Here is a 24,051-nt window from a genome sequence, read left to right on the forward strand (position 1 = left end):
ATAGCCATGCTATTTATAGAAAGTCGAGTACATCGGCCTTACAAAAATCTCACTCTTATCAGGTTAGCTCAAACCCCACAAATAAAGGAATATTTTCCAAAATGATCGCATCTACTGCTCATGAAAGAAAAAGAAAATGAACGAAATAAGAGACGGTTCTGGTATCCACGTATATTAGACATAAACTCTTGTCGATTCGTTTTTAGGAAAATATATTCTCGATCATTCATTTTTCAAAAAGTAGATTAAACTCACAATGACTAGATGTGAAAAGAAAAAAGAGCACGTGTGAACAGACTTGGGACTGCAACCATCCAATATAATATGCTCTAATAGTGACTCCACTGAATAAAGCTGCGCAATTCACATGTCGCCTAAGTATATAATCCTCCAATGGCTATTGAATCCTACAAAAAGATGGAGTCCTTTAGAAAACGCCAGCATTGAGTATGGAAAGAATAATAAATTTCGGTCCAAATTCCCATTCCACAATATATTAAATCTCCAAGGGGGGAAAAAAGGGACACACCCTTTCGGCCAAAGAGCCAGAAAATTAAGCCCTATTAAACTAAAAGAAACAAAGGGTTCAAAGAAATGGGGGTTTCCACAAACGCGAGTCTCTCAAGAATTGAGCCAGGTGGCAACTTTATGTGCTTTGCAAGTTACAATTGTCGAAATGCCTCTCTCCCTCTCTCTCATGGATGCTCAGGACCACAAGAGCACTATGAGGCAGGCATGACAAGATTTTGCTGCAATCAATGTTAAATCAGGCCAGAGCCACCACCGTTTCCTGGGGGGGCTGCACATGCACCCTCCAGTAAAATCATTGGCCAGTTACCTGCTTTTTTTTTGCATAGGTAGGAACTTCCTGTGTTGTTGACTGAATATGTTCTGTTGTCTTATGCTGATGAACGTTATCTTTTCTTGACTGAATCTGTTTTTCTTCTCTTTTTCCCCTTTTACTTTCTTTATGTTTGATTTTTTCCTGACAGGTAGAGGCCAAGTTCTGCACCAGAGTGACCACAGCACACTATAATGATGGGAGGTCATTGTGAATTTGCAACATTGAATTGTGTTTTCAAAAGTTCAGTTCCTTCTTCTTTTACGTGAATAGCTAAAACAGAAGCTTATATACATAGATAGGGATAGATATCGGATTCAAGTGATGTGCAAAATCAGTGCATGAAGTGATGCAGAGAACTCGGGTTACACATGCTTGGGTGAATCTTATTTAGGTGCCAACCAGTTCCTCTTATCGCATTAGTTCTTAGACTGATGTATTTTGCATCTTTGTGTAAGCCAATCCTGTTAATGTGGCATCTGACTTTGTCCCGTTTATGCCGGAGGTAAAATTTCGATACTTTTCTTGATTCTCTTAAACGCAAGACCAAAGCACTCTCAGGACAGCCATCCTGAATTTATTGAAGAAAGCCGGAGCCACCAATGATATGGCCATCAAATCCAATAAATAAACCAAGCCAAAAGGATGGGGAAGGCCTCTGGCTTTATCAAAACCACCCTAGCCATCGGTTAAAAGCTTTTATTCCATTCCACGGGATAAATCTCACGGTCTCGATACGTCCCGACCATTCCAAGATCTGAAATCTTGATGACCATGTTCTCTTTGTGGTCCAACAAGCACAACACTAGATACCCAAAATTCTATGCCTCTATGCATGGATCGACCCTTCACTTTACATAATATATGTGATCTTTTTCGATATATCGGATGCTTTCCTAACATTGCAGTTGAGGCACCAAAACGATTTTTCACTTAGATTCTGTACCATTCTCTGGTCCATATAGCATGCCTTAGACTGAATTAGTAGGTTTGATGGCAGAAAGCTCATGAAGGATCCATCATTGCTGATTACAAAACGTGTTGCACCATTGCTGATCACAGAACATAATCATAGACCCAAAAAAGAACTAATCTAGCTGAATTACGTTAGATTGGTTCTAGTAACTTCAAAAGGTTAGAAAATTGTTTCAGAATGTTGATCATATGTAAAGAAATTTGTTAACATATTCACATTATGTATGTCAATTACAGGTAGTTGTGCCTTGAATTGACACTAAAGGCTTTAGCTCGGGGAAGGTTTGCCTGTAATCGATTGCAAAACGATTGACTCCTTCCTCTCCAGATCAACAAGTAGACCTTTGCTCAGCAGGTCCGTACTGCCAGAGTTGCTAAAATGGAAAAAGAAAACCTGTTACCAGGTTTTGTCAACGACGATGAATGAACAAGGGGAACCCCAAACTTGCCCAATATAGCATCTTCGTCAATCATATTGAGCTAATCGGAGCACCGAGAAGTCTTCAAAAGTCGTGCTCAAAGTTATGGAGTAAGAACAAGAATTCACTTGAGGTTGATCTTTCATGATGGAAACTGGAAGTACTGTGTGCATGATGGTGTCAAGCTGCTGAGGTTGTAAAGTAGAAATCAGATTTCACATTGTAGAAGCTTTCGCAAAACTTGAGAATCTCGAGAACATGTCTTCCAAAAGAACACGAGGGTTTCCTTGTTCAACCTAAAATGGACAATGAGGTACACAAATTAGGCCAAATCGAAAATCAGAGGACTTAGACAACTACTAATGCCATTCTGAAATAAATACTTTTAAGTACTCTTACACGTAACAAATTGCTGAAGAATAGTAATCAAGTTTCTTTTGAAATCTTTTACGAGGATAAGTAAATCAAAAGAATGCCTCCTATCAGGATATGGGGAGAAACAAGAACCATACCAGTGTCCCATGGTCAAGAACAAGGATGTTGTCCATATCAAGCACTGTTGAAATACGGTGGGCAATGGTGATCACAGTCATGCCTCGGCATTCATTAGATATTGTGTTCTGTAGTATTGAAGCTGTTCGGGCATCTACGCTTGCTGTACACTCATCCAAACAGAGCACCTGAAAAGTTTGAGTTTCAGCATACTTGGACTGACCGGAAGAGAAATAGAAAAGGGGACAAAGAAAAACTGTCCAGTGTTAAGAACCTTCGAAGACTTCAGAAGTGCGCGTGCAAGACAAAGAAGTTGCCTTTGCCCGATAGAAAATGTTACCCCAGATTCCTTCACATGAATATCGAGCCCACCTGCTACTTCCACTTCCTCTTTCATATGGCACTTCTCCAGCACATTCCATATTTTTTGGTCATCAGTGACCCGATATGGATCCATATTATCCCTACAAATATCACAAAAAAGGAGCCAGCATTAGATATCAAAGTGAAGGGCCTCAATGTGAGTAATTGAGTATTGAGGAAACAGGAATAGAGCTCTTGATTTCAGCAAATGGAATAGAAAGAAGGATTGGTAACATATCAAAACACATTTTTAAGCTCCACCTCAAAGATCCTTTGAATAAGAATGGACTCTGAGGCACAATGGCAAAGCGGGACCGAAGATCTCTAGCAGGAATGTGGTCTATATCAATGCAATCCACCAAAATACGGCCACCACAGAGGCCATAGAGGCGGAAGAGGGCATTCAAGATGCTGGATTTTCCAGCTCCAGTTCTTCCAACAATTCCAACCTGAATTTATGTACAGCAGATTAGGCACATCTTACAAGACACTGTTGTCCATCACATACATTGACCAGATTATAGTAATCTTTAGACTTAACAAGATAACAAGAAAAGTATGAGTCCAACCTGCATCCCCCCAGGAATGGTAAAGGTGACGTCATTCAATGCAGCTGGCAGGGAAGGCATGTATCTCATGGTGACATGCTGAAACTCTATCAATCCTTGAGAAGGCCAATCTAAATTTGGTGGTGGTTGTCCACCAAGTTGCTCTTGAGGGACGTCCATATACTACATGAATTAATAGAAAGTAAGCATGGTATGTAAAGAAATAAACAAAAATATGTCGTGCACTCAGATTCATACTTGAAGAGTTCTCTCAATTGAAACCATCTCTTTTTCCGTTTCTGTGAAGCTTGTCAAAAAACTACCAAGCAGAGACACCAGTGGGGCTGCATAAGAGAGGGCCAACCCCACCTGTGAAAGAATGTCACATGGCATTATTACTACATACTCTTTTGAGCTTTAATTGTATCGGTGGTCTCAAGTTGGAGAAGAAAAGAGAAAGATAGTCACTAAGGTCACAAGGGAAAAAAAATAAATTGGAAGAAAGGAACAGAACATGTACCAGCCCAGGAGTACCAAAGTTGATAGGCAAGAGGCCACGAGATCCAATGACAGACATGACTGCTACGAATGAGATTATAAATGCTGCCAACAACTGATAGAGGAACATTAGTCTATAAATGTAGATAGATGCAAGAATCCCTTTATTTATTGTCAAAGTTCCATAGAGAGTTGGAAATTACTGATGCATCATACTTTCACAAATTTGACTATTCTTGAAGTTGAAACATGAAGAAAATAAGTCCCATTGACATAAAATGTGTACTGACTCCGGATATACCTGTAGGCGCAGGGAAAGCCATAAGCTCGCTGTAAACTCAGAGAGCGAAGTCCGCTGATATAGCCCTATTTGCTCAGTGAATCTGGTGAAAAAGAAATTCTGTCCAACAACCAGAATGATGCCGATGTAGGTCAAAGACTATAAATAACACAAGCAAAATAACCACACAAATAAATAGTTAAGGACATTTTCTCATGGACGATGAAGTCCTAGTTACATTGTAGGCAGCTGAAGAGAGATTCAATGATTTTCCTTAGCATAGTAAGACTTGGTTCTTTGTATACACTTCAGGTTGATACTGAGCTACTCAATCAAAGATAACTGTCTCTTCTACAATGCTCAAACTGCTCAACTAGTTTCTTAATTACCTTAATTTACCATCAAGTCATCAAAGATTTACCACAGAAGAACAGTCAAGTCACGGACCGCAACTAGTAATATCCTTTAAGCAGCAATACTGTAATAAATCATGCGTGTCTTCTGAAGATAGAGATACTCTGCTATAAAAAGGATCTGATGAGAACATCCAATGTCTACCTGAGACTTGAATGCACGAATAGTTGATGATCCATCGAGAGTCTCAGAGAAAGATGCATAGATAGGAGAACGAGCAACGCTGTCCAGCCTTCTTAACTCCCTGGAAGTTGATCTGTAAAAGAGCTGTGGAACTTCCAAGTTAAAAGAGAGCTCCAAAGTCATATGTCAGGGAAATTCTTTTTTGTTTGTTTTCATGCACATCCTTGCTCTGGAAACTATATAAAGCAGTATTGGTAAAGATCTACTCTCATGTGTCTTACATTTCTCATATAGTTTGTGAGTAGGTGATGAAGACTTTCCAGTAATTCACAGATAACCATGCTAAATAAAAAAATCAACTGCGTGAACACCTCCCACCCCCAAAAAGGAAGAAAGAAGACAGAATTAAACTTACAAATGAAAGGTCAACAGAATATGAATGCTAATGGTTGCTTTCATCCAATGTATTTGGTGCTGTTCCTTTATTAGTGTGTCCTAGCAAAATCTGTCATTCCTATATTTTGAAATTGATTTTGTGCCTCTTGACATGACATGGAAAAAATTTCTTTAATCCCCACAGACTGTCACAGCAAGACTTTTTTGACTAAATGATGATTTTCATGTATACAAAACACAAGCCTTCGCAAGAGCTTCTCATAGAGAGCTATGCAAATGTAACCCCAATACAAATTCATCTATCATCTCGGTTGAAGAGTATTAATAGTATTAAGTATACTTGGTGTTCTGGATATTATTGTTACTAGATTACCGTTGAATGTGTTAGATAAGGTAGTTAGGGATTTGGGTGTTAGATTTAATTGTCGCTCTTTATGCTGTTTAAATAGAGCCACCTGAGCAATCTTTCTTCAATGTGTAAAAGTAGAGACTTAAACAACTACGTTGCCTCTCTCTCTCTCTCTCTCTCTCTCTCTCTCTCTCTCCCCTCTCTTCTCGCTCTGTGAAAAAAATCTTTTTCTCATAGAGTTAACTCATCTGGAATATTCCAAAATCTCCCATTATTAGCCAGCTAGAATATGACCCAAACCATTAATCACAATGAAGTAAGAACAAGCTAGGGTGCGCATTTCTTCCTATGCTAAACCAAATTGATGTCCTATTTATGGAACATCTTAACATGATATATACAGTGAAAGCTCGTGTTCTTCACATGCACTAATTAATCGGCTTCTGAGAATCATCAGCAATTTAATTCATACGAACAATTCAAACCCTGCTTGCAGAAGAACCAACATTTATTAGCAGCGTGTACCTGTAGCTTGCTGTACATGTACCAGAAGGGAAATAACATCATCAAGAAAAAGATCTGCATAAATGCATTTAACACCGGAATATATCAGAAGGGCAAGTGGGGAAAAGCAAGCAAATTTACAGTATATGGTCTCAAAAACTACCTGGACATATGATAAAATGACTGCAATCCCCAGAAGACCGACAAAATTTGCTAGAAGGATATTGAGGATGAATGGAAGAGAGTCATCAATTGTGTAGAGGTCCGAAGAAAATCTGCTACCAGAAGATATCATCACAAAACAAGGAAAACAACAGAACGGGAAGAATCAGAGGAAGTTACCCTGACCTATTAAGTATTCTTCCACTGGGCGTCTGGTTGAAGAACTTTACAGGTGCATCAATTAGTCTTTTAAGTAGAATTTCATGCACCGTTATGGCAGCTCTCAACCCACCATATGCAAATGAGAAAGCTCGTACTAGTGTGAGAATCGAATTTACAATACAAAAGATGCAGAGAACAACCTGCCACAATGCCATAAAACAAAAGGAAAATGAAATTCTCCCAATAACAAAGCTATACCTTGTGGGAAGGAGTTATTACATAGCTCCCTGTGAGTTGAGATACTTGTGTAATTTGCAGGAATAACACTTTCTACAAGAAATTAACTTTTTGGGAGATAACCGAACATTTTACTGTAATTCCAAACATGGTAGGCCCTCTGCAGAGGACGATGTTGATAATTGTAACAACAATTTTACCCAAAACACGGAGAGTGGAAATCCTTCAACTAATCTATTTTTGCTAGATCATTTTTTAGTAGAGCATTTCAAACCAATTTCTGTGATAAAGTAGGAAAATAAACATTTGATATTGGCAACAAGACAAACAGAATAACTCTGACCAGGTAAAAGGATGTAGAGGATGCCGACTTAATGCCTCCTCTTGTTGTATCAACCCAATAGGAGAGCCATAGATCATTTCCGTTACGTGAGGCTTGCATTAAAATTGCTGAAAGGAATATGATTACTGCAACAAGCCAACCTGAAAATGCAGCATAATGTCTGCCACAACGGCAACAATGTGGGCACAATTAAAAATCACATAAGTTTGCCAAATATGTTGTGGAATTGGCTCAAGTTAAAAAAGAAGAAAAGAAAAAAAGCATCTCCCTGGAGTAAATTGTCAAGCAAGAACAAACACCTGTATACTGCAAATTCAACTTTGCCTTCTTTTCTTTCCTCTTCTTCGATAATCTCTTGCACCTCCCCAGCATTTAATTCAGAACTATTGTCCTGTTGAAGGTCCTCACTGGCTCTCATAGACGAAATCTCATGCTCTTGGTCATGGCTTTCAAGTGCTGTATTTAATGTCATTGTGGAAAAGAAAGCCGAATATTGTGAAATCGTCAAATCAGCAGGACTTCCAACCCACCTTATGTACCCTTTGTCCATCACAACTACCATGTCCGCAAGAGATATTGCCTATCAAGCAAAGAAAGTAGAATGAGCAGTGAGGAGGTGTGTCTATGATGGGCCTCGTATTTGTCTACAGTTAAGTTTACATAAGAAGTAAGAGGAACAGATAATGTTGAGTAAAAACAGCTCAAGGTCTACACAAAGAAAGATTTGCCCAAATTAGTTATAACAGGAGCCCCCAGAAAAATATGTGGCAGAACATATATTTTAATTGGCATTGGAACTTAAGGGGATGAGGCACTCAGGACGGTAACTGACTAAGAATAGGACAGTGTCCTAGCATCTGATAACAGTCAGTTCACGTGGCACAGCTCTAAAGCAAACTAGGACCTTCCTCTCCTTAGCTTCCATGGCAAGGTAAGTGCATTTGGCATTAGCAACACAAAAAACTAACAGTACATTATTGTGATTGAATACGGGCATAACTATCTTATGACACCTTAAGACTGAATAGACTTATGACCCCCAGAAGCACCAACAAGATAAAAGGAATCGATTTGCTTCACTGCTGCAGAATGAGAGATCTCAGCATGAACAGATTGAAAACTCAACTTCTGACAAGTGAAGAAAGCCCACCTAGTTTTAACAAAAAAAGAGATTTATAATTGTCTAAGCTAATCTATTGAACCTCCTTCACTGGATTTAGCATGTCCCACTGAGAAAATCCCTATATACACAAAATGTTTCCTAAACACCACGATGCCTTCCCTCCTCCCACCAGCAGCATGCTAGAAGGCCATTTCCCCTTCTTAATTCCTAATTAATAACAGGTACTCAATTAGTTAGGTCAAACTAAAGGAGATTTACCCTTTGGTCATGTGTCAGTATCAATGATATGCCATATATATTATTTCAAAATGCAGGAAAACAATCCGGTAATGGTACTATTGATGAGATTGTTTCTTGATCTGTTTGAATGCAAGGAGATAAGTTAGTGCTCAAGAAAAGGTCTATTGTAACAAAAGAAGCAGACAAGAATGTTTGTACTATAGCTTGCTTGTTGCTCTAATTTTCAAAAGGAATGTTTGAACAATAGCTTGCTTTTTGCTCTAATTTTCATTCAGCAGCCACCGGTTGCCAAGCATCTGAAGGCAGCCATCCTATCCTGAATTATATAACTTTGAGCAAGCTTAAATTCATATCATCTCAATGGAATGCCTTCTTGTAGCAATTTGCTTTAGCCCAAGCTATTAAACCATACCAACGTTTTAACTTGTACTCCATAAAATTAACCTGAGCGTTATGTGTACAAAGAACACGAGTTTTTCGCTCTGTAAGAGGTCCGAGAATTGCGTGATTTAAAATCCATTGAGCAACTTGAGAATCGACTGCACTCAGGACATCATCAAGCATCAAGATGTCGGAGCCACGATATATAGCCCTGCCATATATATAATATCATGAGACACTATTTTCAAAATTGATTATCCCCCATCAAAGAAAAACAACAGGAGAAGGCAGGACCTAGCCAAGGCAAGGCGTGCTCTCTGTCCACCAGATAAGTTGATTCCTTTTTCTCCAATATAAGCCATGTCACCTCCAGCCATCAGAGAGATATCGACATCCAGTGCACATGCTTGTAGAGTATCGCAGTATCTACCCAGAAAAAAGAAATTGCTGAAAAGAATGGGAAAAATGATACGCAAAGCACAAGATTAATGAAGAATTATAAAGCAAGGAAAGATGCTACTTTTCGTCCTTGTATTTTCACGCTTTTCTAAACGAGTCCCTAAAATTTTAATTTACCTATCAAGTCACCACTAAATTTGATCAAATTCAGCAAACGTGGCTGTCAAATGATGCCAAAGTATAATGTGAATAAAATATGCGGATGCCTATGGAAAAATTTAGCCAACATAGACAGTGTCGGACTGCCACATTTAAGAATTTAGCCAATGTGGACGCCCATGCGGACGTCTGTATAGGAGAATTTTATCCATGTCATACAACTATGTTGTCTAATGGCCAAGACAGCTGGATTTGGCTGGATTTGGAGTTGAAGGGACTTGATTTGAGAATTTCTGAAAGTAGGATTTGATTGAGCAAATTAAAAGTACAGGGACTTACTAGAAAATGCATGAAAGTACGGATGTGAAAATTAGAAATTTTCCCATTACAAACTGAAATGGTCAAAGAGAAGAGAGTTATTTTCTACTCATTCGTAGAGCCGAACCTCTTTGAATCATATTTTTCCCCAAATAGTACATTCTCACACAATGTTCCTGACATGATCCATGGAACCTGCACTTCCACCACTGCCAATGTCAGAATAACATGTACTGCATAGCTTAGACAAGGATACTATAAGTGTAATTAAATATTAAACCACGCCTTCATCTAATAGCTTAAGCTTTTAGAATAGTTGGCTATGATCCCACAAAGTTTAACATTGTATTAGAGCTAGAGGTCCTGAGTTCAAATCTTTTCAAGCTCCATTTGCCTCCCCAATTAAAGATATCCACGCTTAGTACTAGGCAAAAAGACTAGACTAAGCGTGAGAGGAAGTGTTAGCGTAATTAAATATTAAACCACACCTTCATCTAACGGCCTAAGTTTTTAGAATAGTTGGTTGTGATCCCACAAAATTTAACAAATACTAACACCAAGAAGAAAATACAAACCTGCGGTACATATGCCACAGAACCAATTGAACTAATTGATCCATGAATGAGTTGCATCTCTCCCAATAGTGCATATAACAGGGATGATTTACCCGAACCGACCTGAAAGCCGTCAGATCTCAGATGGAGGATAGACTAGAAGTACACAAAAAGTTGATGTTTCACAGAAGTATAATTAATGAAGGATATACTGAGTACGTGCAAAGTCAGTTAATAATATTTGACATCTTTATATGTAACATTATCTAATTCCTTTTGAGTCTTTTTATGGCCTAATTACAACGGTTCTACACACACAACCTTATGAAGTCTGCTACTGTAAAATCTAGACCAAGAGCCAGAGATCATTTACACTAAGAAATAAGTGAGAGTAGACCATAGCAGCAGCAACCATCCAATCATCCTCATCTTTTTAGCAGTGCGTCCTTATTCATGAATATGAAGATTGTTCAGTCCCTATATATCTCCTCCAATTTCATCACCAAGTTAAGAATTCTACCTACGGTAGATTACGTGCATACCATCCATTGGTTCATGAAAGTATATCCGCCACAAGTCACTTAAATTAAAAAGAAAAAAAAAAAAGATCACGACTCATCAACATGAGAATCTAAGGAAATGCCAGTATGTAATTAAGAAATCTCACCTCTCCAATTACTGCAACAAGTGATCCCTTTGGAATGGCTAGGGTGATATGATCTATTACTGGACTCAGCTGTTGCATATTGCTGCTCGACCAATTACAACATGCATCATACATTACAACTGCCATACTGTCAGAGCAAAACTGAGAGTTAGTGCTCCTGGAAACCAATGAGGAAGAACCCACTGCACACTGTTCATGTCGGTGCTCAGGACAGCGAAGGAACCTACTCAACCGGTTGGTGGATATGAAGGCCTAAAAAAATTTGGAGAGAAAGTATACCAGTAAGAGAACTTTAATTACAGTGAAGGAGTTATCACCAAGAAGCTAAGAACATGAAAGACTCACATCAATCAGTCCATTAATGACCCAAGGGAACGAGTTAAGTGGAGAGATCAAAGTATTAAACAGAGCAAGACAAGTGAAGACCTGCAACAAAGATTCAAAGATATAACCTCTAGAACAGTAAGCAAAGAGCCAAGCAGTACATTTAAATGCATGGATGACAATGAGCCAGGTATAGCACATACATATAAATATATGCATATCAAGATGTCTTTGAAACTGTTGTTTTTAGTTTGACGGTTGCTTTACCGTGGCAGCGTCAAGTTGATGTCCCATTAATGTGTAAAGACCAAATGTGAATAAAGAGAAAAGAGTTGGTGTGGTCGCCCAGAAGAACACACACCATGCATCCAAGTACTTCCGTGTCTGGAAAAAAGCATCACACAAGCATTTCACCGTGTCAAAAACTAAGAAAGAAATGCAATTAATTTAATTAGTATATAAAGCAGTCTCATACCTTTAAATGCTGAACTTCTGAGGATCTCGTCTCTAACAACCAATTTGAGAAAATAAGCTCCCATCCATACATTTTCAGAGTGCGAATGTGAGACAAAAGTTCACCTGTTCTCCTGATCCTGTCAAATCTCAGAAGGCAGGCCTATTAGAACACATTTGTGAGCTTATGACCAAAATTCAAGGTATCCAACAGTTAGTTGACCATCTACAGTCATCAATATCCCAATGTTTCTCAAGATGAACATGGGCACAGTAGATAGATAAATATACCTGCGCTACTTAATGAAATAAAAAAGTTTGAGACTTCAAAAAATCAACTTAAATGTCATAGTTTTCTACAATATTGCAGAGAGCCCTTTCTGACAACTATCTGACAGTTCATATATGATTGAATCTTGGCTCATGTAGTGGAGTATTTTAACTTCTTAAGAATCTTATCAGGCACTGTCTGGTATCATGTGACAAAATTGGTGTAGAATGAATAGTGATCAAGGGCATACTCCTTTCTTGTCTTCAAACGGAAATTTGTCAGCTAAAGTAAATCACAGAAGTCACCAGGATTGCTATACCCCCTGGATAACCATGATCCAAGTAAATTGATCCAACTTTCAGTATTCCTACACGGTGGACTGCTATACCACCCAACATTCTTATTTGATTTAAACATATCAACAGAAATATTATCATGTTAGCTTATCAAAGGCAAAACATTTACATTGTTCACTTTATTTAGGTTTATGGAATCATAGAAGGCACCCTTACTAAGTGACTCCATTGCTTTATTTAAACAGATCTAGCTAGTATTTTTATTTATTTTTCAAAACAAAGCCTTCTGAAAAGAATCACTATTTCAAATAATTAATAATGAGTCACCCACAAAACAAATGCTTCCAGGCCTCTTGCAGTTCAAATGAGCAACCCAACAAAACCCTTATGTACTGTTTTTCAATAAGATGTACCCTGTTCCAATACCTATACCTCAAACCAAGTGTACCACAATCTAGCTAATTAATGACCAATCATGTTAAGGCCTAAATGACAAAGTTCAACCCACTTCTTGCATGATAAAATGTGGAGTTTTTCATCTAATCCTGATTGAATCTGGGTAGTTTTATAAACTCACTTTTTGTAAACAACATGAGCAAGACAGATTCGTTGTATAACAAGACTGCAGCCCTTCAGACCAAATTCAGAGATGATCGTAACAAACACATACCTTTCATCCTTTTGTTTCATCATTTTCTGTGTAGCGGCAGCAATCAAAGTTGAAATCCACTTATTCACTGTAAAAGGAGATTCAGGGATGAGAGGAATGAAAAAAAGAAAATCTTACATTTTATGTTACAAGATCTAATAGATGACCATCTGACAGCACAGTCATTGACTTAAGTCATACCTGGTATTAAGAGCACAGTTATTGCAACTCCAGCTGCAAAAGCAAATTTGACTTGCATATATAATAAATACAAAGCCACTCCTATTTGCAAGGGCAAGCTGGAATATGAGAGAAATAGCATTATTAAGAAATTACAATGACAGATGCCAAAGATCCAATTCAATGTTATCTTATGCATGAAACCTTGCACTATCCGCTTCACAGAAATTGCTAACTACCAAATTTTCTTGAGTACCTTAAATAGATAGAATAAGTCATCTTAAAGACATTGTCAAATTAATTAAAAGTGGAACACTTTTTTCACAATAACAACCAATAGTCAGAATACTAAGTAGATTAAAAATTAGTGAACTTACTTTAAACTTCACAAAGATCCACATACCCTAATTTATTCGTTTTGTGGGTTACATCATCATAGCCAATGCACCATAGTACTTTCAAAATATGTCTCTATGAAAAAAACGTTTACAAAAGTCAACCTATCAACCGCTTTTAAACTCAATCACCATCAAATGCAAACTTTTACATGAATTAGAAATCTTGATCTTCCTTTATAGGGTTCTTTCTGGGAAAATAAGGGAAAACATTGGATACAACTCACCTGAAAATAACTGGAGAAGAAATAAAACAACTATGAAAGTTCCTATATTTAGGCAATATTTGTTTAAGGAATGTACTCCATGACTAAAGAATGAGATATTACCTCCACAGATCATGGAAACTGTTACACAAGTTGACGGTTCGATCAGCATCTATAGACATGAACGTCTGAATTTCTCCACTAGAAAATTGTCCTTGCTCTGCCAGGCTGACGGACAGACACTGAATACACAAATGAAAAGGTTGGATACTCATACTGACAGCATATGAAGACTACAACAATCTACAACACTCATATATAAAAGTAAAAAGGTTAATCAGGCCTAACATCATCTATATCTTTTTGTTCTCATACCTTCTCCAGAGGATGCATTAAATATGATGGTAAGTACTTATTGAAAATGAAACAGATAAATAAGTAGAGCTCAAGAAAAAATGCTAGAACATAAACCGAAGGCCACTTGAAGAACTAGAGAACCCTATGAAAATCAGACATTGTCACGATAAATAAAATAAACAACACACTAAGAGCTTGACTTTTAAGAGATTGGGGTGCACACTCAAATGTATGATGCCAAACCCAATTGATTTCAGGTTTGACAAAATGCAACTCATAAACAAGATATCTATAGAGGGGGAACACTTACCTTTTTATAGATGACAGTCATGATACTGGATCGTAGCTTCAGCTTCAGCTTTGCAAGATGAAAGGTATATTGTGTGTCAAGAAAGGACCTGCAACATCCAAGACAAACATTTACCCAATCAGATAACTTGATACTACATCCAGAACGTGTAGAGAATTTTACACTGCATCAGGCATACAATTCTTGACATCTTTTGTATATAGTAGCTAAAAATACTTGCAATTGTGAAACAATATCATTACATTCATAAGTAGGGGGTGTGGTATAGTCATAAGCTGAATAGCACTACTGTTGCTTGCAAAAATTGAGCTTCAAAACATTAATTAGTCATTCCAATAATATTAAAGGGTGATTAAAAGCCATTTCCAAGTTTCCCAACAAAATAAAAGATAATTTTAGTTCTTAGAAATTTATGAAAAAAATTATGATGACTTTTAAAAGTTGTTAGTATCTACATGTCTATAATGATCTAAGGTACTCAATGTGCTTGTTCAATAATATTGAAAAAGCATTGACAACTAGAAGTGCTGAAATGGAAACAAAAATTTGTTTGGTAATTGCATAAGACTAAATGTTGAATATGATAAGTTTTTACTGAACTTGGAAATAGAACTTGGGGTGTTTCAATTAAATGAATTAAATTAATCCCTTCCATATAAAATCATTAAATAGTTTTTTTATTGATTTAAACTCAAACTAGTCAATGCTACTAAACATATTTAGTCTCATCATTGCTTGATGGTTTAATTTTCAGTACTAAGGGATCAAACTGGATCCAAACAGTGGTCTGATTTCAATCTCTGAAAAGGGAAACACTTAAAGCTAAAGGCTATACCAACATCCAACACTCTAGACTTTTTCAGCACTCCAAAATTTATATATTTAAGAACTTTCAGGATCAACACGATTTTGTTAAATCTTGATTCTTTCTTCCTCTTGCTTCAACTGAAAACTAATTGTATTTTTGCCACATGACTTGAACAGACATTTTGTTATTCGCTTATCATAGTTTGAACCCATAAAAATAGCCTCTGCAAGGGAAGAGGAAAGCTCTGGACTGCGCAATACAGGAGATAATTTGATTAGATAACTTTCTTTCACGGTGAGACTTCAGAATATGTTGCCATGAGATACTTAAAAGCTCCCCAAAATGACAGTTTGTTTATTCCTCCTGCGTTAGTATGAATGCTTGTGAGTGCTTCAGCGGGCAGCATTTTTATCAAGTTTTTTATTTAATTGTCATTTATAACAGAGGCATGGAAAAATCAATTGAAAGCTAGGATTCAAATGCTCATAATTGTAGAGCTTATGCATATAAAGAAATTTTAAGAAATAGCTTATCGTTGAGTTCAAAAGGGGGAAAAATACTTGATGATAGATGTGAGGCCTAAGGATAAAGCAAAGACATAGCCATCCACATTCCCAGAACCTGGAAAAAGAAACAAAATCTGATCAAATTAGTATTGATATGTTATTCTATTGAAAATAATCAATCTAAAGAAAGGTTAATTTGTATTTGGCATGCTCTGAACCACATATAGGGAAACAAAGTCCAGATGCTTTCAGCCCAACAACAGTAAATAGGGAAACCAGATTACTTGCAAAGACGAGCTATGCTGGAGGATTTTTTTTCATATGGCTAAATAGGACTATGAATAACAAGAACTATAGGAGGAAGCAACAACTGATACCTAAAAAGAAAATAAACAGGAACAGAAATCATAGAAATTTGATGCCAAGTTGTATATGCACAGCGCATACTGCACTCTACCCTAAACCAAACCACAATGACCATTTGTTAACAAGGGGAAATCCGATCCCCTTATAAGCTGCATCATTTTTTTTTTTCAGTCTATTTATGAACAACTAAATCTCCAGAATTAGCACCTGCGAGAGCCTGAAAACCATTAGCTGCATTCATTCACAATATCTTGTCGAAGCCATCGATTAATAGTATTTCAGCATCCTTTCACATTAATCAATCAATGGATCTTTAGGGAAAAAAACACATAGGTTATAAGGGAATTCATTTTAGAGAAAAGGATTATCAAGGCATAACCTCTTTGAAGGGATCGAATCAACTTGTTGAGAAGTAAGGGTCCAGCAAACCCAACCAAATCATTTACCACCTGGAGCACATTCTAAGTTTTTCAGAGTGAACAAACATAGAGAAAAGGAAAGCAAATGACAAAGCACTTGCTCCGAAAGACTGCAACTTAAACATTTGCAAACAATGATGCATAGTGAAAAAAGCAGACATCATGTATCCTTGTCCACTCTAAAGGATAATAGAATCAATAGAAAAACCAATATACCGAGAAATCAAGAGCCAGCCATAAAAATTTCAGTCTCTAGAAGTCCTGGGTTTTAGTCTCTTGACAGTCAAATTGCTATTCATATCAGTTTTTAATAGAACAATAGATAGAGGCTCAACAAGTGGACCAAACACAATGACCAGAACACTCATGAGACTGTTCATAGCGGCAGACTCAGTGATTGTCTGGAGTTGACAAATCATCAACAACTGAACATTCAAATAGCTATGATCCTTATCACTTGTCAAATATAGTTAAACAATGATAGGTCAAGAAAAGGTGGTCTGCCAAGGTTTCTGACCTGTTCAGTTATCCTATTGCCAACAGGATCACATAACACAACGGGCCTAATCTAATAGCACGCCACCTTTTCCAAACGTCTTGAATTCTCATTTTGGAGCTCAATTTGCTTGCCTGGTTCTGTTATGAGTGGTCGTGGAATATGGAGACTCCATAGGTCATGTTATTTATATATTTATATATTTATATGAGGTTCCATAAGTCAGATCTTGAGAGATGCCTCTACCAAATGAACTAGCTCAGGAGACCAGAAAAGGCAGCATCAATCTTAATGAATGATAAGGTCACTGTTGCTATAAAAAAATTTGTAGTGAAATATGTATCAGATTGGGGAAGGAACCACAATGTATTACCTTCAATAGACCTAAACAAAGGTAAGACCACCCATAGGCACAGCAAAGTGCTTTGAACAAAGATGGCTCATTAGGGTTACAGTTCTGCTGATCTTGCCAACAGTGGAACAATGCATCATGACAGGAAGAAGGATCCATATTGGAAGGTAGAGAAAGCAAATCTTCAAAGTCAAGTTGCTTTATTACTCCCTGATTCATCACTTTAACAATAGATTTGAATGTCGCAAGATCCCAATAACTCTCTGCAGTTCCCTTTCACAAGCAAATAAAACAAAGAGAGGGTGGAAGAAAAAGGTCACATTCGCACCATTCTAAATCTTCTGAAGATAGAAACAGAAGTAATTAAAGCTATTTGTTTGCACATAGATGTTATTGCCATACATTAGGAGTGGGAAAATGAATGAGCAGACAGTTAAAAACCAACAATCTAGGAAAAAGTGGTTCCTACACAATGGTAACAATATTGTAAAATCTGAAAAAACTACAAAAACAAGGCCTCTGATTTGTTTTGTATATATATAGCAACTCAAATTCTGGTATACATCATGCAATGGCAAAAGAGGACTCTGCTTCAAGCATACTTGTCAATCTGCAGCAGCCTTTGTTCTGATATAAATGAGTGCTTTAAGAAGAGATTTTTACAATATAATCCTATAAAGCTCATACTCATATCTATAGTTTTGATTACCAATCACTCAAGTAGCAAACTTAAATTGGTTTTGAGACTTAAAAATGGTTTTAATTTTTTTCAAGATAGAAATATTGCAAGTTGAACAAAATCCGGAAAAGAGGTAATCAGGATAACATGCCCACAGCCATAACTGAAATTAGAATCTTCAGCAGGTGTAATCATTTTGACTTAATAATATATATTGCAAAACCTAGTCATTCTGCTCTGGCGTATCCTCCTCTAAGAGTATCCCAGTAATAGTTCTTACAAAACTGGTCGATTACCCTGCAACATAACTGTAGATAGAAAGCCACAGATTCTATATTGCATATAATGGATATAACAGCACAACAAGGGCGTGTGTATAATTCTCCCAGTTATCCTTCAGTTCAAATCAGCAAAGGTAGTTTCACAATCTAATCCTCTTTTTACAAACATAATATTAATGGGCTGATGGTACCAAGAGTAATCGTTTCAACAGAAATGATTGATAAAATTCTTTCAATTTTTTTTTTTTTCAGTTTAGTAATAAGATAACGAGCCCAAACACGTTTGTATTCTTCTATTTGTACTTATTCTGAAGGAAGTAATCGTTTCAGTAATGACCATGGTGCATAGCCACAGCTTCTCCAGAGCTTACCATTTATAGAATGTGAGAATAGATGTATTCTTAAATATCCTTCAGTTTAACTTAGCAAAGGTAATTTTACCTTCTATCCGCTACCTACGATCACAAATCTGATCGACAGATGGTCCTCAAATAGCTTCATTGATATATCGACAATGACTTAAATTCTGATTTTGTCTCATGCCTAGCATGAATTCTTGCCATCTATATCACATACAAGATCTTACTACAACATAAATTATAAAACATGCCACCAGCCTTTAGATGTGGAAAGTGAAAGCAGAGTGACTTTAGAAAATTTGTGAAATACAAAAATCACTTCCCAGAACCTAAGAACAGGACATTCAGAATCAAGAATTTTCACTATGTAGAACATTGAATGGAATACAAACATGACAGATAGGAATCACCGATCAACTTACCAAGTCCATATGAGAATTTGCCTCAGCATCCTCATTTAAGGAAAGAAATGATTCTTCCAACTGCCTACAATTTACACCATCACATAAAGTCATCCTGGCTCCCAACACTAGGATGTAGAGATACCAATATTAGCAGAGAAGACTCGAGCACGTAATCAAGATATGTGCTAAGTATCTCATTGGAGGTATCCAATGACAAAGCCAAGAGAATTTAAAATTAAAGATTTTTCTCCCATTATCAAAGTTATTGTAACTTTATATCAGGTATTCCCAAATTATGATTTACTTATTGGTCATATTTGACATGTCAATTGCTAGTGAAAATTTTTGTATTCCAACTGCACTGAGCGGGAAAACACTCTCCTTGACTTGTAATTAAACCAGGACATCAGTAGTATCACTCTGCACCCCTGCATTTTCACTACCATCACAATTTGACTGATCATTCAGACAAACCATGCTCAACGGATGAGAGATTAGCAGTTACATGTCAAGCATGTAATCTCTTGCTGTTCCAGTACATTTTTAGTCGCGGAAGAAAATAGCTGGGAAGTTAAAAAGATCCAGATAATACCTGCTCTTGGAAGGCACTCTCTTCACCCTGATAATGTTTAGTGAAACGCCAAGCATAACATCCAACAAAAAGATGCAGCTCTCATTTATACACACTAGTACCTGTTCAAAATGCAACTCTTTAACACGTAATTCATAATCTTAATCTTGTACCATACACATGAAATTATGTCAGTACCATATTGGGAGACAAAAATTCACCCATCAAGGTACACTTATAAATTATGTAAATAATTAGCCTTCCCGTAAATTAGGATCTAGGGGATTTTATGCCTCATATTGCCAAATAAAAACAAATCAGACACTGTTGCATTTGAGCAGGCACGTTGCACCTGGCAACCACAACATGAATTAAAATAATGTGCCGCTGATGCAGCCAATGAATATACCAACATAGAATGATTAAAAGAATTTTCACGAGGAGCAATGTCACCTCCATCGAACGAAAAGTTGCCTGCAGATTGGGGATCATGAACACTGGCTTTATTGCCCACCACAAACACAGAACCCTGCTATAAAATATGGAGTGACCACAGGGGCACTTCAAGGCCAGTATTGTTAGTGCCTGCAAAGTAGAAAGGAGAGAGCTAAAGAAGGTATATTTAGGAAATCCTGCCATATTTGATGAGGTAAAACCCACATATAAAGCTTAGAAACTCACCCAGACTGCAAACCTAGAACATCTGAAAAGCCATGAATGATACGTCACCAAGCCTCCATGATAAGCATTGTTCAGCAGGAAAGCCACGTCCAGAAATGAGAGACTTGCTCCAAGGATTGGAAGCACATAGAAAACTGCTTTTTCGAAGAAGTTCATCTGAGCACAATTCACAATGCATGAACTTGTATATTAGACAATAGACACTGATGATTTGAGACCAAAATAGGATAGTGAATTATAGAATAAAACTGTTTTGAGTGTTGGATTTATATGCATCAAGAATAATGGTCAACTGCGATTTGAAGACTAGTGAGTGCAAATGAGAAAAATAAAAGTCGGAGAGGCACATCCACAAGAAAGACAGAGCCTTGAGTTGAAATGATACAGAAATATTCGTGAACACCACTTATTGATGGGAATGGGTTGTGTATTAGAAACAGAGAGTGATGCAACATCAGATGCACTTTCCTGCAGTAGTTTATTCTGGTATTTGCTGCATCAATTGTGCAAGAGTGATGAAGAAATTTTTAAATTCTACAAATTGGAACATCTTTGGGACTTGCTAGAATAACTGAAAAGTGGAGGAAGCAGGAGTACGAAGCAGGAGTACTAAACTGGATGACTTTTAAGATGATAAATTTGCAAAGTGAAAAAAAAAAAAAAAAAAATGACGAGAGATTTCGCAATCTATAAATCCCCATGGAGATGTCCACTTTTACTATATGATGTAAGTAATTTTAGTAAGGGAAGCCACAGACACAAAATTTGACGGAGAGCAAAACAGAACAATTAGCTTAGCTGAGCAGAACATGCCTCTGTGATCTGATTCTGATCAAACTGGTCAAAACACATTTATAACTTTCGTAATGCAATGTTCAGAAGGTTAAGAATACATGCAAGCACAGGATTTAGATGCCCAATGCATGCATTTAAATGATTAGAGGACTGGTGAACATCCCTTTTGTCGTGATTCTGATCGGACTAGATATCAGCAGTCGAACACAATCCATACAAGTAAACAGAATTATATAATACAACCTCTTGGTTGAAGTGATTCATGTAGAACTGGAACCTACCCTCCAAATTCTCTCTTTTTTCCTGTTTGTAATGCCTAGCATGGCAATCATAAAAATGGTAACTACATTCCCTCCAAACGCCAAAACTGTGGACATCATTAAGGAGAAGCTAATCCAAGAAAAGTGAAACAGCCATACTACTCCAATTTAATTGGAAAAGACAAGGTATCAAAATTTAAAGGATATATATCACAGAAGCACTCGGACAATTTATTTCCATCCCACACCTGAAAAACCAAAAACAGAGTGTTCAATCAAAATCCGCTAACAAAAGCAAATGCTCTGTTAACTAACTGATGCAAGAAACTACCAAAATATAAAGTGACCTTAATTTCTGCTTACCATTAAGCATCCAAATGAAATATCACAGCAAGTACCATGAGGTTATATCCACTCTCCATAAAAATTTAAGGGAAAATGAGAAGAAGTTAATATACCCTTACTCAAAATTCAAAATTGCAGCAAAGCTTTCTATTAATTGGGAATTTTTTTTTTTTTTTTTTTTTAAATTCTTTTAAGGGTTCACCATTCTCCTTCTGTTAGTTACTTCATCAGGAGACTGACATGGACCCTGAAATGCTAATTTGGATAAACAGGATCCAGGGGTCACTTTCCATTGCCTCCAGTTCACAAATGGTGCCAAGAAGGCACCGCAACAGCAACGAACCAAAGTTAAGACGACAGAGGTGCCATTGCCCGACCACTGGAGCTAAAGGCTGAGCGAGTGAGTGTCACCGACCTCACCCGACAATGACTAGAGAATTCAAACTCTAATCACAGCAGCCAATTGCCACAGGTATTAGAATTCTGAAACTGAAATTGCTCCCGTGATTATTTCTAATAGCCATAATCGCCACCACGGTTAGTGCTGGCGGCGACTTTGGATTGGAAACCCAAAAGTGAACAGGCATGCATGCCCCCAGAGAGAGAGAGAGAGAGAGAGGTGGGAATTGCAATGCTTCATGCCTCCTTTCACATTGTCCAGGGACTTTTTCTAGTCAAATGAAAAGTACAGGAGCAACACCATCTCGAACATTTCCTTAAAAGTCCAATGGCAAAACAAATAGCCCGGCCTCCCCTCCAAATAAATTCATCCCCGGAAAGAATTCCAAGATGAAATGCACACCTTTTACAAAAGATCAAGGATTGTTTTGAGCTGGAATTCGCGGGCCGATTTTGTACTTTGAGCAACAGCACAGGTACTACTACCGGTTTCATTTTCTCGGCAACTAAATCAACGTAAAAACTCAAAATTGGTACGAACTTATAGATTATTAGACCAAAAAAAAATGCTTTTTTTTTTAATGGTCGTAACAAAACAGAACACTTGCTCTGTATTCATCATTCAACGCAGACGCGATGGACGAAATGCTGGGTTACACAGCCTCTGCGCGCACCTCAGAATCCTCGGCGACCCCCCCAAAAAAAAAAAAAAAAAAAAAAACGTAACCACGTGCATCCTACGATCGGAGCAGAGAGTCTCTAGACAATTAGACGTTTTCGCGGCTCTGACACGCGACTTGAAAAACAACGAAAAAGCGACCTCCCCCTTCTTCCGAGGACAGGAGCTCCGACCGGCGGGGAAAGAAGAAGCAAGCAAGCAAGCAAGCAAGCGTACGGAACGAGCGGGAAAAGCACCATCGTGCGGGATACACACGGACAGAGCAAGAACGCGACGGGCGAGAGGAGGAGGAGGAAGGAATGGGAGAGCGTACGGATGGAGAGGTAGGGCAGATGAGGTGCAGCAACTCCATTGGGCGATGGAGACGACGAAGACTTCGAAGAAGCGCACAGAGAGAGAGAGAGAGAGAGAGAGAGAGAGGCAGTTACTTAAACACGAGCGTTGGTTGCCGAAGCGAGCTGAAGTCGCATGTGTCCATCTGGCTACTGCTTTCGGGGCGTACGCTGTTTTTTTTTTTCTTTTTTCGCCACCGTGGGGTCCTGTGGTGTTGCCACGTGATCACGTGGGCCCATCCTCACTTACTTGTTTTTTCGTCGTGATTATCATGTTGTGTCCACGTAAGGCTAAATTCGATTTCAAGATAGAATTGAGAATCGATAACCGAACCAAATTCGATTATAATTCCGATTTAATGGAAATTGTCACTTTTTTTTTATGTCGTTACTTGATGCGTTTTATTATGAAAAATAAAAATAAAAGCTAGTCACTTTTAGTTTTTTAAAGAAATTAAAAAGAAAAAAATATATATTTAGTTAGTTCAATCCGTTTTCCTTTGGAATTGAGAATCGGATTACCCGAACACCGGTTCTGTTTTTAGGAACTAGGAACTAGAACGACGCTTCTAAGAATCAAATTCAATTGGCCAATTTAGTCTAGTTTGGACAATTAGTTTTGTACAATCCTAAGTAATGCAATGAAAGTAATAATAATAATAATAATATCATCGTATATGCATTATTCTCCCATAAACTAAAATGAAAGGAGACACAGAGTCTTCAATATGTGAGAATGGTTGTGGATTAGATTACATTAAATTACAAAAGAAATATATTGAGTTTTATAAGCGGCCCTTTTGAAGAAAATGTATTTTGTAAGTTTGTTCCTACGAAGAACTCATATATAGTCATTATAATTTTATGAAAATCAAACAAATTGTATTTATAAGTTTTATTAATTTTAATAGGGTCCAATGATATAAATGAT

General features: G+C 37.4%; 1 protein-coding gene across 4 annotated transcripts; it reads right to left on the bottom strand.

Annotated features, from left to right (window-relative positions):
* Nucleotides 1-1,953: 1,953 nt before the first annotated feature.
* LOC104450628 (ABC transporter C family member 13) lies at nt 1,954-23,232 on the bottom strand. Of its 4 annotated transcripts, XM_010065270.3 has the most exons (36): nt 23,102-23,232; nt 21,573-21,613; nt 21,387-21,474; nt 20,311-20,466; nt 20,083-20,214; nt 19,651-19,751; nt 19,077-19,140; nt 17,357-17,608; nt 16,448-16,517; nt 15,757-15,817; nt 14,389-14,476; nt 13,845-13,963; nt 13,142-13,239; nt 12,962-13,028; nt 11,747-11,864; nt 11,539-11,655; nt 11,293-11,373; nt 10,948-11,199; nt 10,302-10,403; nt 9,854-9,921; nt 9,145-9,276; nt 8,914-9,061; nt 7,406-7,686; nt 7,107-7,266; nt 6,551-6,726; nt 6,366-6,477; nt 6,224-6,277; nt 4,975-5,097; nt 4,438-4,536; nt 4,159-4,251; nt 3,897-4,007; nt 3,660-3,821; nt 3,352-3,539; nt 3,002-3,191; nt 2,748-2,915; nt 1,954-2,531 (listed from the first exon to the last, which is right to left on the bottom strand). In XM_010065270.3, the coding sequence occupies exons 1-36, from the start codon at nt 23,138-23,140 to the stop codon at nt 2,451-2,453; spliced, it is 4,392 nt and encodes a 1,463-aa protein (XP_010063572.2). In that variant the 5' UTR covers nt 23,141-23,232; the 3' UTR covers nt 1,954-2,450. The 4 variants fall into 4 exon arrangements, with proteins under 4 accessions (XP_010063572.2, XP_010063574.2, XP_010063576.2 ...); XM_010065272.2 differs by lacking the exons at nt 21,387-21,474; nt 21,573-21,613; nt 23,102-23,232 and having other exon boundaries at nt 20,083-20,236; nt 20,311-20,448; XM_010065274.2 differs by lacking the exons at nt 20,311-20,466; nt 21,387-21,474; nt 21,573-21,613; nt 23,102-23,232 and having other exon boundaries at nt 17,357-17,598; nt 20,083-20,116.
* Nucleotides 23,233-24,051: the final 819 nt, after the last annotated feature.

The sequence above is a fragment of the Eucalyptus grandis genome, chromosome 6 (genome assembly GCF_016545825.1).
Source record: "Eucalyptus grandis isolate ANBG69807.140 chromosome 6, ASM1654582v1, whole genome shotgun sequence".
Classification (NCBI taxonomy): domain Eukaryota; kingdom Viridiplantae; phylum Streptophyta; class Magnoliopsida; order Myrtales; family Myrtaceae; genus Eucalyptus; species Eucalyptus grandis.